Source organism: Bufo gargarizans, chromosome 4, assembly GCF_014858855.1.
Source record: "Bufo gargarizans isolate SCDJY-AF-19 chromosome 4, ASM1485885v1, whole genome shotgun sequence".
Taxonomy (NCBI): domain Eukaryota; kingdom Metazoa; phylum Chordata; class Amphibia; order Anura; family Bufonidae; genus Bufo; species Bufo gargarizans.
The window spans coordinates 289,723,896-289,743,210 of NC_058083.1; the positions used below are offsets into that span (position 1 = coordinate 289,723,896).

At 43.9% G+C, this 19,315-nt stretch overlaps 1 protein-coding gene across 2 annotated transcripts in view; it reads right to left on the reverse strand.

Annotated features, from left to right (window-relative positions):
* The window catches only part of METTL24 (methyltransferase like 24), a 66,981-nt gene extending 61,350 nt beyond the window's left edge, over positions 1-5,631 (reverse strand). The window contains exon 1 of one of the 2 annotated variants that reach the window (XM_044290589.1): positions 5,199-5,631. In XM_044290589.1, coding sequence (XP_044146524.1) covers positions 5,199-5,465 — 267 coding nt within the window. In that variant the 5' untranslated portion in view covers positions 5,466-5,631. The remainder of the gene's footprint in view (positions 1-5,198) is intronic. The other variant, XM_044290591.1, reaches the window with a different exon arrangement.
* Positions 5,632-19,315: the final 13,684 nt, after the last annotated feature.

The following is a 19,315-nucleotide window of genomic DNA, read 5'->3' on the forward strand; positions in this document are numbered from 1 at the left end:
TTTAACCTAGAATGTAGGCGCTCCCAGCTTATGTCTACATTTATCTTGTTCTGGTGGTGCAGATTAGACCGATTCAGAGCTGGTCTAAAGCGTTCATTGGACAGATATTTGCCAAATTGAGACACGTTTCCGGGAAATAAACTCAGTAAACTAATAGGTGATACAAACTAGATTAGATAGTCTAAAGCTGCACCAGATTTATCATCCAGCATTATGATATACTTGGCAAATTTTCTGATTGTCTACATTTACTCTACAAATTAGCTAGGATTAATAGATGTGGGCCACTATGTATATACCATGCGTACGGCGGCCTTACTACTCTCCCCTGATAGCAGATGTTTGGGGGGGGGGGGGGAATCAGGCTATTGGATTTCAAATTCCTGACCCTTTTGTTCGCAGGGAGATAAGCCCCCCACCAGAGGAGTCAGGCAGCAGCATGTGTATGGTGGGATTTGGAGAGATCTCCGTCGACCTAATAAATGTTTGGCTAACAGTTCTCTCACACGTATGACCTGATGTATGTCAGCCGAATCCACTGATATTGGTAGGACAGCTAGCCATCGAATTCATATGCGATAACCTTCCCCCCAAAGGCAGATTTCAGGGAAGATATAGTAAAGATCAGGCAGTTGAATTCTTGGGGGAAACAAGCTGCTGCCAGAGGTGTCTGGCAGCAATTTTCACCCTCATCAGGACACATGCATGCTCAGCCCTGCCGAGCTTGCATGCATACGGAGGGGTCGGGGACGATAGCTGTTGACTATACAGTGTTTGGCTGACATCTATCTAATATGCATGCCAACTTTATTCTCTTCTGACAAGTTGATGAGCCTGTCAGTGCCATTCCTGTGACGCTTTTCCGGTACTCCTGCTGCTGTTTTCATGCCTATCCACTCGCTGCCCAACGGGACCCCAACGGTCGTGTGAACGAGCCCTAAGGCTTGTTTCACATTTGTGTTGCCGGATCGGGCATAGCCATCCAGCCCCATTAACTATATTGTGGTCTGACGGAGATCGAACCAAAACCTGGCAAAAATGCCAAGAATTGGTTGGACAAACGATGGAACAGCCTGCGAGAAGGCTGCACCAGCAGTGTGAAACAAGCCTAAGAACGGTGAGGTGCCGAAGCCAGGCACATCGCTGTACACGCCACTTCTCTCTGACTGGAAAAACATACGTAAGCAGCCTCCAGACACAGAAATGCACATTTGTGACCAGAATGGTTGGGGCCCACATAGAATGGCATCACAGGTTGTATGTGGCCCCCGGGCGCAGGTTGTGCACCACTGCTTTATAGGGATATTTTCAATATATTTTATGTCACAGCAAGCTAACATTACACGTACACCACTTGTTTTTTCATGAAGGGAAACCGGGGTGGACTGTCCTGACCTCTAATGTGCAGTCAGTGTAGGTTTCATTCATATCTGCATTGAAGACGGTGTTAGGAGCCTTCATCATAGATAACATTCAAGATGACTGACACCGCGATGAAAACCCGACAGCACCCTTATAGTCAGTGGGGTCTATCGGGTGCTGCTGGTTGCCCATTACGTGATGGATCTGGGTTTTACTTACATTATGTTTTTCTGTTGCTAGGAGGGAACAGAACTAAATGCCTGACCCAGAGGTGAATAAAGGCTATCAACGTGTACATATATTCTGGGAAATGATCATTTCTGATGTATTGGCATAATCGCCAATACATAATTAACTAAAATATATATATATATATATATATATATATATATCTATATACACACACACACATATATACACACACACACACACACACACAGGCAGTATAAAGTGAAATAAAATAAAGTTAAAAAAGTTTTTAAAAAAAACACCACATTGCAGCTCCTTGTCCCATCCCCCGCCACCATAACCCATCTATCAAAATGATCCTTATGGAAAGGGGAAATATATATAACTAGAAAAGGTACAATTTCTGGGGAAATTGTGTGATGTGTTCTTGCCTCCACCAGTAGCTTACAACTGGAGTGGGTAGAGTAACTGGGTGCAGTGTAGACTCCGCCCACTTTTATACATTTTGACCTTTGTCTTACACTGACCCACCCTGCCGAGTTTGGGTGCTGTGGCTTAAATACTGTGAGAATGACAGCTGTTTAAAGGTTTCTTATTGAAGTCAATAGGGAAAATCTGATTGGTTGTTTGTGGCTCCGCCCACTTTTTAGCATCCCCAAAATGAGATATACATTGGCACAGTCCTCCAGTGACCAACTGTGCCAAGTTTCGGGAACCCTGCCATTAACAGTCTAAGAGCAGCGGCAGTTTGAATTTTTCCCATTTAAACAAATGGCTGAAATTTGATTGGCCGTTGTAGACCCCGCCCACTTTTTAATTTTTTTTGACCCCAGTCACCCAATGACCTACGGTGCCTAGTTTGGGTATTCTGGCTTAAATACTGTGAGAATGACAGCAATTTAAAAGTTTCTCATTGAAGTCAATAGGGAAAATCTGATTGGTGGTTTGTAGCTCCGCCCACTTTTTAATGTCCCCCAAAATGTGACAGAAATTTTCAGGTTGACCCCATGACTAAGTGACCCAAGTTTGGTGACTTTAGTTTAAAATCTGTGCGACTGGGAGAGATTTGAAAATTGTCCCTGTCAAAGTCAATGGGAAAAACGTGGCTTTTGGGGGCCCTGTCCCAGGGGCCCGGAGGGTGGGATCGGGTAACAAAGCAAAAGCAAGGTACTCGGGTGGGTGCCGACCAAGTCTGCAAAGTCTGGAATTTGTACTCCTAAAAATGTGGGAGGAGTAGCAATTTGAAGTTCTCATTAAAGTCAATGGGGAGATTTTGATTGGTTCTGTATGGCCCCGCCCACTTTTTGGGGTCCCCGAAATGTGCCCAAAATTTTCGGGTTGACTCCATGACTAAGTGACCCAAGTTTGGTGACTTTAGCGTCAAAGCCTGGCGAGTGGGAGCGATTTGAAAATTTACCCTGTCAAAGTCTATGGGAAAAAAGGGGGCTTCCGGGGCCCGCCACGGGGGCCCCGGGGGTGGGATCGCTCCACAAAGTAATAGCAATCCGATCGGGTACAATCTGCACGTTTTGGTAAATTTTTGTCTATGTAGTGTAAAAACTGTGGGAGGAGTTAGGGTGGCAAATTTGGCTATAATAATAATAATAATAACTAGAAAAGGTACAATTTCTGGGGAAATTGTGTGATGTGTTCTTGCCTCCACCAGTAGCTTACAACTGGAGTGGGCGGAGTAACTGGGTGGAGTGTAGACTCCGCCCACTTTTATAAATTTTGACCTTTGTCTCACACTGACCCACCCTGCCGAGTTTGGGTGCTGTGAGAATGACAGCTGTTTAAAGGTTTCTTATTGAAGTCAATAGGGAAAATCTGATTGGTTGTTTGTGGCTCCGCCCACTTTTTAGCATCCCCAAAATGAGATATACATTGGCACAGTCCTCCAGTGACCAACTGTGCCAAGTTTCGGGAACCCTGCCATTAACAGTCTAAGAGCAGCGGCAGTTTGAATTTTTCCCATTTAAACAAATGGCTGAAATTTGATTGGCCGTTGTAGACCCCGCCCACTTTTTAATTTTTTTTGACCCCAGTCACCCAATGACCTACGGTGCCTAGTTTGGGTATTCTGGCTTAAATACTGTGAGAATGACAGCAATTTAAAAGTTTCTCATTGAAGTCAATAGGGAAAATCTGATTGGTGGTTTGTAGCTCCGCCCACTTTTTAATGTCCCCCAAAATGTGACAGAAATTTTCAGGTTGACCCCATGACTAAGTGACCCAAGTTTGGTGACTTTAGTTTAAAATCTGTGCGACTGGGAGAGATTTGAAAATTGTCCCTGTCAAAGTCAATGGGAAAAACGTGGATTTTGGGGGCCCTGTCCCAGGGGCCCGGAGGGTGGGATCGGGTAACAAAGCACAAGCAAGGTACTCGGGTGGGTGCCGACCAAGTCTGCAAAGTTTGGAATTTGTACTCCTAAAAATGTGGGAGAAGTAGCAATTTGAAGGTCTCATTAAAGTCAATGGGGAAATTTTGATTGGTTCTGTGTGGCCCCGCCCACTTTTTGGGGTCCCCGAAATGTGCCCAAAATTTTCGGGTTGACTCCATGACTAAGTGACCCAAGTTTGGTGACTTTAGCGTCAAAGCCTGGCGAGTGGGAGCGATTTGAAAATTTACCGTGTCAAAGTCTATGGGAAAAAAGGGGGCTTCCGGGGCCCGCCACGGGGGCCCCGGGGGTGGGATCGCTCCACAAAGTAATAGCAATCCGATCGGGAACAATCTGCACGTTTTGGTAAATTTTTGTCTATGTAGTGTAAAAACTGTGGGAGGAGTTAGGGTGGCAAATTTGGCTATAATAAGAATAATAAGAATAATATATATGTGAGATAACATTATGTGGTCTTGCTATGCAAGAACACATAATAATAATATATATGTGAGATAATAGTATGTGGTCTTGCTATGCAAGAACACATAATTATTATTTATTTTTTTCATCTGTATGTTGTGCTATTAACAAAAGCAAATAAAAAAAACATGCAAAAAACATTTTTTTTTTTCATTTTTTGGGTTAAAAAGTAAAACAAAAAATATTAAAATAAATATGACAAAAATAAAGCTACACGTATGATCAAAAAAGGCACACAGATGTTTTTTTTCTCCTGGTCCATTACACATTACACCTGTTTATGCTATCAGAACCTGGGCTCACAGCAGGATCCTCTGGGACTCTGGTGGACCAGTCAAACCCTACATAACCAAAGGGGGGGGGGGGAGAGAAGGGGGAAAGTATGGACTGAAAAAAATGCACCTGGCCAGGAAGAGGGGTAAATGGGCCAGTCTTTAAGAGGTTAAAATAACATAAAATAAATAAATAAAAAAACAGTAATACTTATATCAATTTCGGAGACAACTGAGCGCCAACCAAAATGGATGTCATTACAGTTGCCACAGGTAGTCACCCAGCTTTCCTAATCTCCTGAAGGGCAAACATACCCAGTTATCTGGATTCATCACAGCTCCCTTATTACTGTATAAGTGGCCATATTGTCCTCTGCTGTGGGTGCAGTAATGGTGGCCACATTGATTGGCACCCAGCTTTCCCAGTAACAGATAGACCTGTAAGCAGCTTGACAGAAGCAGACAACCTGCCCCTATACAGTAAGTGCCAGTAGGAACATTGGGGGGCACTGACCTGCAGAGTGTCCCTCCTGCGCACACCGGTGGTCCTCCCCGGGCTTGCACCCTTGCCGCTCCTTCTCACATAGATCACCTGCCTCTTGCTGGGCACCTCCTCCAGTCTCCGGTTGTACACCTCTGCCCCCGGCTCCTTGGGTGGCACTCTGACAAGCAGCCCGGGCTGGGGTAACGCTTTGCGCTTGAGCTCGGCGGAGAAGTGAGTGCAGAGCAGGGCGGCCAGGCTCAGGGCGAGGAGGCGCAGGGTGCAGGCTCTCCAGCGCATCCTCCGAGCACCCCGCTGGAGGAGGATTACAGCATGGAGCGAGCTTGCCGGGTGTGGACTGTGTGAGGGGAAAGTCCACAATGTGGGGAGGGGGGACGGAGGAGACGGGCGAGCTCCTTCCTCAGCCTCTCCCCGCCCTGCACTCGGCACAAGCCATACGCCTCACTCCTCTCTGACCCCAGGGAGGCTCGGAGGGACTTCTGGAGCTACAGTCCCAACACTGGACCCAAGTCTCTTCAACTGTGCCCCTGAAATGCCCTTTGTGGAAGTAATCTAAAGTGCCCAGCATTGCTACCTAAATGCCTCCTGCATACCCAGGTTGCCATGCTACCTAAATGCCTCCTGCATACCCAGGTTGCCATGCTACCTAAATGCCTCCTGCATACCCAGGTTGCCATGCTACCTAAATGCCTCCTGCATACCCAGGTTGCCATGCTACCTAAATGCCTCCTGCATACCCAGGTTGCCATGCTACCTAAATGCCTCCTGCATACCCAGGTTGCCATGCTACCTAAATGCCTCCTGCATACCCAGGTTGCCATGCTACCTAAATGCCTCCTGCATACCCAGGTTGCCATGCTACCTAAATGCCTCCTGCATACCCAGGTTGCCATGCTACCTAAATGCCTCCTGCATACCCAGGTTGCCAAGCAGAACTTATCCTAAAGTCATGAACAGCCAACATTTTTTATGACAAATTGGAAAACCATAATGGATGATAAAGATTAGTATAAGCATACCTCCCAATATTTGAAAATCACAAAGAGGGACAATATGAGCGGCGCGCATCTCGGCAATTGTTTTCATACTAGGCGCCTAAAGCATAAATACTGATCAGTTAGGTGAGTATGGCTAGGGCTACACGACCACGTGTCGCGCCGCACATAGGGCACAACTACACTGCAACATGTGTCGCACAACAATTTTTATAATTATAGTCTGGTGTCGCTATGGATGGATTTTTTGCTACTGTCGTGCCGCAGTCGCAGCATGTCGCAGTGCGACACCATAGCCTATCATTATAAAAATTGTCACGCGACATATGTCGTCATGTAGCCCTAGCCTATAAGTTCCTTTATTTTTTCACATGTGGAGCCCCTGGGACAATTTTATTTCTTGTATTTCAATATCTATTTAAATATTAGCACATAACTCATTAGATTATAGATATTTTAAGGTCCAAATTGCACAAAATAATGAAGTCGCGGTCTAATAAACAGGTAGAAACCATACAGATAGTTTAGTAAGGAGCAATTTAGTACATTTATTAATGCATTAATTCCCCAGGTCAAAAAGAGGGACATTTAAAAAGAGGGACATGGGTCAAAAGATGGACTGTCCCTCCAAAAGAGGGACACTTGAGAGGCATGTATAGGGGTTATGCACACGGCCGTTGTGCGGCAGTTCCGTGTATTGGGGATCGCAATTTGCAGTCCCAATGCACGGGCATCATCTGTGTGGCGACCAGGAAGGATTGAGAACCATTCAACTTCAATGGGTCCGTGATCTGTCTGCACCATAAAAATGACATAATCGCGCTCACCACGTGGTGAGCGTGGTGAGGTCAGCGCAGGTCCTGCTGAATGAAGATAGAATCTTACGTCAAAGGTCCTTTGGCAGGTCCTGAAAGAAGAAGACGATGCCGGCTGCGCAAACAAGTGGATTAGGCGAGTTAATTTTTTAACCCCTCATGCCACATTTTAGTAAGCATTCTGTTATAAGAGAAAATAATACAGAGAATTGACTTTAATGGGGTTGCTCATCCCTATCATCTCCTAGCAACCATGCATGAAAATCGCACCGCATCCGCACTTTACACATCCCCATTCATCTCTATAGGGCCTGCATTGCGTGAAAAACGCTGAATATACACAAGTGATGCGTGAAAATCAACGCTCATCTGAACAGCCCCATTGAAGTAAATGGGTCCGGATTCAGTGCGGATGCAATGCGTTCACCTCACACATTGCACCTGGACGGAATTCTCGCCCCTGGGTCTTGGAGGGCCTTCATACGCAACAGATTTTGTTGCAGAATATTTCTGAGACTGAACATCAGTTCCATTCATCTGAATGAAGTGGTTTTGCTGGAAGCACATGGATTTCTGTAAGCCTCATTTAAATGAAGGCAACTGATTTTCAGTCTCAGAAATTCCCTTCCAAACTAATGTAGACTCTATAAAGAAATACAGGCCACCAGTCATACCCACTAAATCAGAGATGCCCAACCTACGGCCTTCCAGCTGTTGTAAAACTACAACTCTCAGCATGCCCTGCTGTAGGCTGATAGCCTTTAACTGTCCTGGCATGCTGGGAGTTATAGTTTTGCAACAGCTGGAGGGCCGCAGGTTGGGCATTCCTGCACTAAACCATTGGCTCCTCAAGATGTACGGATTACTTGTAATTGGGTTAGGCTGGTTTCACACAGAGAGGGTCATTTATTAAGGGACTTGCGACTATTTTAGTGGAAAAATTGTCGCAAGTCCCTTTTTTAACCGGCTGTGCAGCAATATTTAGTCACACGGCCAGTTTCACGCCGTGTTCAGCAGCTGGGCAGGGCAGGAGCAAAAATGTTAGCTAAAAATTACACTAGCCAGGGGCTGCTCCCTAAATACAGATCCAAGACCCCCTAAATAATACAGGCCACAGGCAAGACCTTTGAAATGAATACAGACCACACCCACCAGGGGCATTGCTAGGTTAAAACATTTGGGGCCTGGGCCCCTGATGTTTTGTCCCAGGCCCCGAATGTCCTGCCTGCCTGCTAGATACAACTGTATTGCCTTCCTCAGGACGGCAATACAATTAAATCTAATGCCCTGCAAGAGCATGTGATCAGTGCTAAATGCAGTGGCTGAAAAGGACCTGCGATGATGTCACCATCATGTGACCAGTGCTGGAGAGGACGGCTCAGCAGTGAAGAGAAGTCCTGGGAAGAAGCTGTTGTGAGGTCTGCTACATGAGGAGAGGTAAGTGAAGGGGGAGATTACTCAGTGTGAGAGGCAGAGCAATGTTGGGAGTTGTAGTTATTTAACTGCGACTGTATGTTAGGGAAGAAGGGAGGGAAGTTATTTACATGGGACAGTGGGGTCGAGTGATGTTATTTACATGGGACTGAAAGTTGAGGGAGTGATGTTATTTACATGGGAATGCATGTTGGAGGTGGCTGGGGCAGGGTGATGTTATTTACATGGGACTATATGTTGAAGGCGGCTGTGGGAAGCAGTGATATTTACATGGGACTGAATGTTGAAAGGTAATGTGATTTACATGGGACTGCATATTGGAGGTGGTTGGGGAGTGGGTGATTTTATTTACATGGGACTGTATGCTGAAAGTGACTGGGGGAGGAAGTGATGTTATTTACATGGGACTGAATATTGAGGGTTATTTATATTTACATGGTACTGTATGTTGAAGGCAGCTGGGGAGGGGGTAATGTTATTTACGTGGGGCTGTATATTGAGGGGGCAGGAGAGATAGTGTGATGTTATTTAGATGGGACTGTATTTTAGAGGGGGGCTGTAGATAGAAAGGGATGTTATTTACATGGGACTGTATATTGGAGGGGGCTCGAGAGATAGTATTTACATGGCACTCTATGGCGGAGAAGGGAAATAATGTTATTTACATGGGACTGTATGGTGGAGGGGCTGAGGAATCATAATTTTTGAGGACAGTAAATTAAGGAATATAACTACAGGGGGTACTGCAGGGGGAATTATAAATACTGGGAGGGCTTCAGGGCGAGCATTATAACAGTAGGGGGCGATATAAATACTGGGGCACTTCAGGGTGAGAATTATAACAGTAGGGGGCATTATATATCCAGGAGACATTAGGCGTTCTTATTACTACTGGGGGCTCTATAGGAGGGACTTATAGATCCACATTATTTCTACTAAGAGCACTATGGGGGGCCTTATTACTACTGAGGGGTTAGTATGGTGGAGGGGCTGAGGAATCATAATTTTTGAGGACAGTAAATTAAGGAATATAACTACAGGGGGTACTGCAGGGGGCATTACAAATACTGGGAGGGCTTCAGGGCGAGCATTATAACAGTAGGGGGCGATATAAATACTGGGGCACTTCAGGGTGAGAATTATAACAGTAGGGGGCATTATATATACTGGGGGCACTGTGGGGACTTATAGATCCACATTATTTCTACTAAGAGCACTATGGGGGGCCTTATTACTACTGAGGGGTTAGTAGATAGCTTTATTACCACTGGGGGGCAGTGTGGGTGCAAATTACTTAATGTGGGGCAGTGTGGGGTGCAAATCATCTAATGTGAGGCAGTGTGGGGGGCATATTACTTAATGTGGGGCACTGTAGGGGGCAGTATTACTAATGAGGGCATTCTAGAAGGGAATTACTATTGGTGGGACTATGAGGAGTACTATTACTATGGGGGGCACTCATTTTTCTTTAGGATAGTATTTGGGGGTACAGAAAAATGAGGAAGCTAAGAAGTCTGTGTGTCACACTCTGTAGAGACGAGGCGGGGCTGAGAGAAGTTGTCCGGATGGAATGGAGAAGAAGATCTACATCAGAGGAGACGTCACCTGGGAGGCACTGGATGTGAGAGGTACGTGCTGCTGTATAGCTATAGCGGGCTTAGGGGTCGGTTGGTCGACTTAGAGAATTGGGCCATATGCATTGGGGCTTGGGCCCCGGATCTTTTGAGACCCTAGCAACGCCCGTGCCACACACCACAAAAATGCTATACCAGATGAGCCTGTGATTTTATGTGGAGGTGAATACAGTCTGCTGAAAGAAAAAAAATATGGAAAACACTGGAAAATGTGCAGAAATGATATATAGAAATGTCTTTTGAAGGGATAGTGGATTTTTTTATTTTATTTAAATCTCCTCTGTCAAAATTATTCCTAACTATATATAAGCCCTGAATACTAAAGACCTTGAACCTGCATGAAAAAAAAAAAATTGTTTGCACAATGAATCTTTTAGTGCTCAAGGCAAGCCATAAGAAATGCCATAAACCTATGATAGCTGTGGCTTACAACTTTCAGGAGAATGGGACAGCATCTTGAGGTTGGTTGCACACATAGGGCTTTCTGTTTCCGTATTTTCTTAATTGGAGCTAAGAATGCAGCAGCCAGATGTTACATATTGGCCAAAGGACAATATCCACCGCCCTACAAACACTGTTTTTTTTGTAGTGGCATTCTTAGACAGTTTCTAGCTTTTTTTTTGTCCATTGTTTTTTATTTTTAAACCACAGCGTGGAATTTTTTCAGGCGTTTTCCCATACATTTCGTTATAAGAAGAGGAAGTCTGAAAAAACTAAAATGTGTGACAAAAAATGGCAACTCAACAAAACTCTTCACTTTCATGACAGTTTTTTTTACAAGCAAAAAAAAAAAAAAAGCCCCCAAGGCTGCACCCTAAGGCCTCTCAGATGGCTAGCACATGGAAGAGTTTTAAAATGGACCGCGTTTGAATAAATGAGTCTTGTGGGAAAAACTGACACATATAGAAGATGCTGCAATTTTCTCAACATGGATTGACTGTCTGCAGAACATTGCCAGAATTAGGACAACAACTGGAGTCTACAAGTGCCGCTGGTCTGCCCCATGGGAATGCAGCAGTGCTACGTCCACCACTCCACCACTTAATTTCTGTGGGACTCCCATAGAAGTAAATTGAGTGGGGAATACAGCACCGCTGCATTCCGATGGGGCAGTTCAGCGGCACTTGCGGACTCCACTTCTCATGATAGCTCAGACTCCCAACTATCGGATCCCAAGCAATTCTGTAGATAGGGAATAAGTGTTATTAGTGGCACAAACCCACTTATTATCACTTATCCATTTAAGCCATATGAAATGTTGTTGTTTTATTTGATTAAACCCATCGTTTCAGTAGCTCAGGCACTTGTTAAGGTATACCTGGAATCCCATTACCTACAATATACAGGAGTGAAAATCACATTAGGTGTGCTAGTGCAAAGTCCAGTCATAAGAAGGTTACTACTGCATTGTAACTATATGCTACAAAGATATGATTGGAATGTGTGGTATTGGAGTACAACCACAACACTCTGGGAAGATGAGGAGTCACAATGGAATCTGGAACAATGGCTCCCCCCTACCCATCTCCTCTGTGCTGACCTGTAGGGAATGCTATTAGACTTTAATACTATTTCATGCTGTCTGGTCAGTGGTGACAATATGCCTGCGGCTTTGGAGAGATTGAATTTCTTACTATTTTGTAAAATACCAGCATAGCTTATCTCCTGGTGGTGTGTTTCTAGAATTCAGAAATAATTTGTATAAAGATTCTAGATGCTAATAAAATGTATTGCTAAACAAAACTGCTAAGATAAAGAGTCATTGATGCAGAAAATTATATGACCAAGGCATTACCAGATGAAAAGCACCTGCAGTGTTACTATATAAAGGTCAAGCATCTTCAAAAGACCAGTGTGCCCTTCATTTAAGTACACAACAATGATAACATTACTCCCGGGACCTTCTATTAATGAACAAATCCATTAGGTCTAACTAGGACTTTTACTGAAAGAATTTCACCTGTTGGAAGAGCAGATTCCAGGCTTCCCTCTGCTAACAAAAGCCCCATTCACCAGTCTCATTTCTAAAGCTGACACTGAACTGTATCTGAAAACAAATCACTTTGGAGCTCTGCTTTTCATTTTCCAATCCAATCCCTTTCCTAAGGAGCTACTGATTTACGAAGCTGACAATAGTGACTGGCAAAGACTGGTCCTGTGCATTCCTCAATAAAACTCATAGGCCCACATTTACTATTGTGACTGCGCCTGAATTAGCAGTGTAATTTGCGTCAACATTTGGCACAATTTGGAGTATCTTGGTTTAGACATATTTGTAAAGCAATAAGGCTAGTTTTATATTAGCGTTCACATATCCGGCAGAGAACAACCTGTCTGAGCTGTATGGATTCGTCATTGCCGGACGCTGGCTGAATGCCTGCCGATCCTTTTAACCAGACTCTGACTGGCCCACTGGGGAGGCAGGGATTCCTCGATAGGCCCCCAGTCTCCCTCACCCGGAGATAAGACGGAGGAGTATTTCTCTTGTTTCTCAGGAGAGATAATTATTGTACCCACTAGGTGGCAGTATTGCACAGTGATGCAGCCTCCTACTGGTGTAAATTGTACAGGAGGCCCCGCAGTATCTTCTAAACTTCCCAGGCTGCTGGCAGAGAAGGAGGAGAGAACATATCTGGCCATCCTCCTGCCCTCCCTGCTGTCAGAAAACTGTGGCTGCTGGAGAGTAGAACTCTGCGGTGCTGGGCTGATTTCTCAGGTGTGTGACAGTAGTGAGCTGTAGGAGACTGTAAGGGGGAAATAGGGGATTTGTTTATAGTAGACTCAGATCTGTGTATGTGTGCTGCTCTCTGCAGAGTTCAGAGTGGCATTGGGGGAATGCACCCTCATTAGTGCCACAGCTCCAGATGCCCCCCAATTTTCCCACTCTAAATACACCCCTAATATTGCCTCTTCTCCATTTGCACCCCTAATACCTCTGCTCCAGGATCACCACTATTACTCTGCCTCAGGCGACCCTAATGCCTCTGCTTTAGGTGCACCTCCATAAATGCCCCAGCTCCAGATGCCGCCACTCCAAATGCACCGCTAATATTGCCTCCAGCTTCCCCTGCTCTAGGATCTTCTGTTTCAGTTATAACCCTCCGTTTGTGCCCTTTGCTCACGTTTCTCCTCTAGCACCTTTGCTTGGGCTTTATTAAAGGTTATGACCTGCAAAGGGGGTTGGACTTTTGACTGAAAACTTCTGCACAGTGTGTCCCATTCTCCAGTATTGACACGTATGGTTTACATGGCGGTAGTGATGATATTCAGTATTTACAGGCATCACTGCTGCCATGTAAAGAGATACTGGTGGTGGAGGATTTAAAGGGGTTTTCCAGGTTTCCAAGTTATCCTCTCCACACCATAGGGCATAACTATATGATTAGTGGCGTCCGTTTCTGCGACCCCCACTGATCCCAGGAACGGGTCCTGTCCCCCCTTTTTGATGGTGTGCCAGGCCACACATATGCCCTGCTGCTCCATTCATTCTCTTTGGGACCACTGGAATTAGCCAGCTCTGTACTCTGCCATTTCCGGAGACCCCATAGAGAATGGATGGAGAGGCAGGGCATATGCTCGACCTTCCACTCAATCCAGAAGGGGGATCAGTGGGGGCTCCAGCATTCAGACCCCCACGGATCACTTAGTTATCCCCGATCCTGTGGATAGAGGATAACTAGAAAAGTGGACATAGGTCCTTTAACAGACGAGCATTTCTATTTTAGTTTGTCACATATTTTGGGCCAGATTTGTAATTTTTATTTTCTTTACTTTTTTTTTTACACCCAAAGGAAACCTTTAAGGATAGGGAATGTGAAAAGATCCAACAGCTATGACACAACAGGTGATAAGTGTCTGATTGATGGGGGTCTGACTGCTGGGATCCCCATGATCAAGGGAACGTGGTCTTAAGACCCTTGTGTACATAGATTGGCGGTAATGTAATTGAATGTCTCAGGACCCTTTTTTTCATGATCAGTGGGTGTTCCAGCAGTCAGACCCCAGCAATCTGATATTTATTATTATCTATCCTGGAGATAGGCAATAGGTCATTCTGGTAGACCTTTTTAAATATACTGTAGATTATGTACAATATGAGGAGGTTAAGATTTGGTATACAAACCGGATTCCAAAAAAGTTGGGACACTAAACAAATTGTGAATAAAAACTGAATGCAATGATGTGGAGATGGCAAATGTCAATATTTTATTTGTAATAGAACGTAGATGACAGATCAAACGTTTAATCCGAGTAAATGTATCATTTTAAAGGAAAAATACGTTGATTCAAATTTTCACGGTGTCAACAAATCAAAGTAGCAATAAGAGGCTGGAAAAAGTAAATTTGAGCATAACAAAGAGCTGGAAGACCAATTAACACTAATTAGGTCAATTGGCAACATGATTGGGTATAAAAAGAGCTTCTCAGAGTGGCAGTGTCTCTCAGAAGCCAAGATGGGTAGAGGATCACCAATTCCCACAATGTTGCGCAGAAAGATAGTGGAGCAATATCAGAAAGGTGTTACCCAGCGAAAAATTGCAAAGACTTTGCATCTATCATCATCAACTGTGCATAACATCATCTGAAGATTCAGAGAATCTGGAACAATCTCTGTGCGTAAGGGTCAAAGCCATAAAACCATACTGGATGCCCGTGATCTCCGGGCTCTTAAACGACACTGCACCACAAACAGGAATGCTACTGTAAAGGAAATCACAGAATGGGCTCAGGAATACTTCCAGAAACCATTGTCAGTGAACACAATCCACCGTGCCATCCGCTGTTGCCAGCTGAAACTCTACAGTGCAAAGAAGAAGCCATTTCTAAGCAAGATCCACAAGCTCAGGCGTTTTCACTGGGCCAGGGATCATTTAAAATGGAGTGTGGAAAAATGGAAGACTGTTCTGTGGTCAGACGAGTCATGATTCGAAGTTCTTTTTGGAAATCTGGGACGCCATGTCATCCAGACCAAAGAGGACAAGGCCAACCCAAGTTGTTATCAACGCTCAGTTCAGAAGCCTGCATCTCTGATGGTATGGGGTTGCATGAGTGCGTGTGGCATGGGCAGCTTGCATGTCTGGAAAGGCGCCATCAATGCAGAAAAATATATTCAGGTTCTAGAACAAAATATGCTCCCATCCAGACGTCATCTCTTTCAGGGAAGACCCTGCATTTTTCAACAAGATAATGCCAGACCACATTCTGCATCAATCACAACATCATGGCTGCGTAGGAGAAGGATCCGGGTACTGAAATGGCCAGTCTGCAGTCCAGATCTTTCACTTATAGAGAACATTTGGCGCATCATAAAGAGGAAGGTGCAACAAAGAAGGCCCCAGGCGATTGAACAGTTAGAGGCCTGTATTAGACAAGAATGGGAGAGCATTCCTATTTCTAAACTTGAGAAACTGGTCTCCTCGGTCTCCAGACGTCTGTTGAGTGTTGTAAGAAGAAGGGGAGATGCCACACAGTGGTGAAAATGGCCTTGTCCCAACTTTTTGGGGATTTGTTGACACCATGAAATTCTGATTCAACATATTTTTCCCTTAAAATGGTACATTTTCTCAGTTTAAACTTTTGTTCCGTGATTTATGTTCTATTCTGAATAAAATATTGGAAGTTGGCACCTCCACATCATTGCATTCAGTTTTTATTCACGATTTGTATAGTGTCCCAACTTTTTTGGAATCCGGTTTGTATTTCATGCCAGACATTTATGCTTAAAGGGGGTTAAAGGGTTTTTCTCACTTCAGTAAATGGCATTTATCATGCAGCTAATACAAGGCACTTACTAATGTATTGTGATACTCCATATTGCCTCCTTTCCATCACATTATACACAGCACATATCCGTGGTTATTACCACCGTGTAATCCAGCAGTGGTGGCTGTGCTTACACAGTTCCTTGTTTGATATAAGCCCGGTCCGCTAACGGGATTATATAGGGTGAGAAACCAACCTGCAGTAACGTATAACTATGCCGAAACATGGACGTGGGGATTCGTGATCGAGATACAAGGACAGCACAAGATTAAATTATATATTTAATTGCTTAAAGGGAACCTGTCACCTCTACTATGCTACCCTCACTGAGCGTTTCTAAATGTTCATTGTGTTACCCTAAACATATAAATTACACTTTTAATTTCATTTGCAGATGAATTCAATAAGTATTATGCATTTTTGTTCTTCCCGCCTTCCATGCAAATTAACATAAAAGAGTCATATCTTACTTGTGTGACCAGAGAAGTCATATTTTCAAGCTCTGACTCATCTCAGGCTAATTTGCATATGTATCAAATCGTTTTTTTTTTTACACAATAAAAGCACACAGAGCTATGGGGACTGGGTATTGCGGATGTGCTAGTGGCCATCTAGCAACCCATGTCCTCAGCTCTATACCCAAAATCCAGGTGACAGGTTCCCTTTAACACCTTAAGGACCCGGCTCATTTTCACCTTTTCACCTTTTCACCTTAAGGACCAGGCCATTTTTTTGCAAATCTGACCAGTGTCACTTTAAGTGGTGATAACTTTAAAACGCTTTAACTTATCCAGGCCATTCTGAGATTGTTTTTTCGGCACATATTGTACTTCATGACACTGGTAAAATGAAGTTAAAAAAAAATATTTTTATTTATAAAAAAATAACAAATTTACCAAAAATTTGTAAAAAAGTTTCAATTTCTCTACTTTTATAATACATAGTAATACCTCCAAACATATTTATTACTTTACATTCCCCATATGTCTACTTCATGTTTGCATCATTTTGGGAATGATATTTTATATTTTGGGGATGTTACAAGGCTTAGAAGTTTGGAAGCAAATCTTGAAATTGTTCTCATCTTTTCAAAAACCCAATTTTTAGGGACCAGTTCAGGTCTGAAGTCACTTTGTGAGGCTTATATAATAGAAACCACCCAAAAATGACACCATTCTAGAAACTACACCCCTCAAGGTATTCAAAACTGATTTTACAAACTTTTTTTAACCCTTTAGGTGTTCCACAAGAATTAATGGAAAATACAGATACAATTTCAAAATGTCACTTTTTTGGCATATTTTCCATTTTAATAATTTTTTTTCCAGTTACAAAGCAAGGGTTAACAGCCAAACAAAACTCATTATTTATGGCCCTGATTCTGTAGTTTACAGAAACACCCCATATGTGGTCGTAAACCACTGTACGGGCACACGGTAGGACACAGAAGGAAAGGAATGCCATACGGTTTTGGAAAGGCAGATTTTGAGAGTTTTCTTTGGACACCATGTCCCATTTGAAGCCCCCCTGATGCACCCCTAGAGTAGAAACTCCATAAAAGTGACTCCATCTAAGAAACTACACCCCTCAAGTTATTAAAAACTGATTTTACAAACGTCGTTAACCCTTTAGGTGTTCCACAAGAGTTATTGGCAAATAGAGATGACATTTCTGAATTTAAATTTTTGGGCAAATTTTCCATTTTACAATTTTTTTTTCCCAGTTACAAAGCAAGGGTTAACAGCCAAACTAAACTCATTATTTATGGCCCTGATTCTGTAGTTTACAGAAAGACCCCATATGTGGTCGTAAACCGCTGTACGGGCACACGGCAGGGCGCAGAAGGAAAGGAATGCCATACGGTTTTTGGAAGGCAGATTTTGCTAGACAGTTTTGTTGGACACCATGTCCCATTTAAAGCCCCCCTGATGCACCCCTAGAGTAAAAACTCCAAAAAAGTGACCCCATTTTAGAAACTACGGGATAGGGTGGAAGTTTTGTTGGTACTAGTTTAGGGTACATATGATTTTTGGTTGCTCTATATTACACTTTTTGTGAGGCAAGGTAACAAGAAATAGCTTTTTTGGCACCGTTTTTTTTGTTATTTACAACATTCATCTGACAGGTTAGATCATGTGGTATTTTTATAGAGCAGGTTGTCACGGACGGGGCGATACCTAATATGTATACATTTTTTTTATTTCTGAAAGTTTTACACAATGATTTCATTTTTGAAACAAAAACAATATGTTTTAGTGTCTCCATAGTCTGAGAGCCATAGTTTTTTCAGTTTTTGGGCGAATATCTAAAGTAGGGTCTCATTTTTTGAGACAAAAAAAAAACCATGTTATAGTGTCCCCATAGTTTTTTTTATTTTTTGGGCCATTGTCTCATGTAGGGCTCATTTTTTGCGGGATGAGGTGATGGTTTGATTGGTACTGTTTCGGAGTACATCGACTCTTTTGATCACTTTTATTACCTTTTTTGGGAAGTAAGGTGGGCAAAATTTAAATTTCCTGATAGTTTAAATTTTTTTATTTTTATAGCGTTCACCGTGCAGGGAAAGTAACATGACTGTTTTATAGATCAGGTCGTTACGGATGCGGCGATACCTAATATGTGTAGTGTATTTTATTTTTTTAATTTTTATTCAGTGATAAATGTGTTTTTATTATCTTTACTTTTTTTTTTTTAACTTTTTTTGGACCCAGACCCACTTGGTTCTTGAAGATCCAGTGGGTCTGATGTCTGTATAATACAGTACAGTACAATATATATTGTACTGTACTGTATTTTACTTACACTGAACAGATCTATGCTTTTAGCATAGATCTGTTCAGCACCATGGACAGCAGGAAGCCTGAGAAGGCGTCCTATTGCCATGGGAACCTTCCCCGTCTGCCACAACTGAGCAGACGGGGAAGGGGAAGGAGGGGAGCTCCCTCCCTCTGTTCCCCCATCCATCTGGGGGCTGCAAAGGCACAGCAGCCCCCCGATGGCAGAGGGGATGAGCTCCTTGACTTAACCCTTTCCATACCGCGGTCCGTACGGACCGCTGTATGGAAAGGGTGAAACGGCTGACATCGCAGCGATGTCAGCCGTTTATACCAGAGTGTCAGCAATGTGCTGACACTCTGGTACCACTGACCACTAATGAAAATTCAGCGGGAGGCGGGAGGGGGATCGCGATCCCGTCTGCCGCACCGCTCGCCTCCCGCAACTGTCAGCCGCAGCCCGCACCGCCCACAAACCGCCCCCCTGCACCCCGCCGACATAAATGCATTCAGGGGTGAGGGGGGGGGGGTTAAAAAAATTTGACACTGGCCATTTTTACGTTTCTGATCCCTGCGGTCCCGAGCAGAAACTACATAAAGCGCTGCAAACCGCAGGTCTGAATTGACCTGCGGTTTGCAGCGATCGTCGATATGGGGGGGGGGGGGGGTCACAGGACCCCCCTCGGCATTGACCCTGGGTGCCTGGCTGTGTGT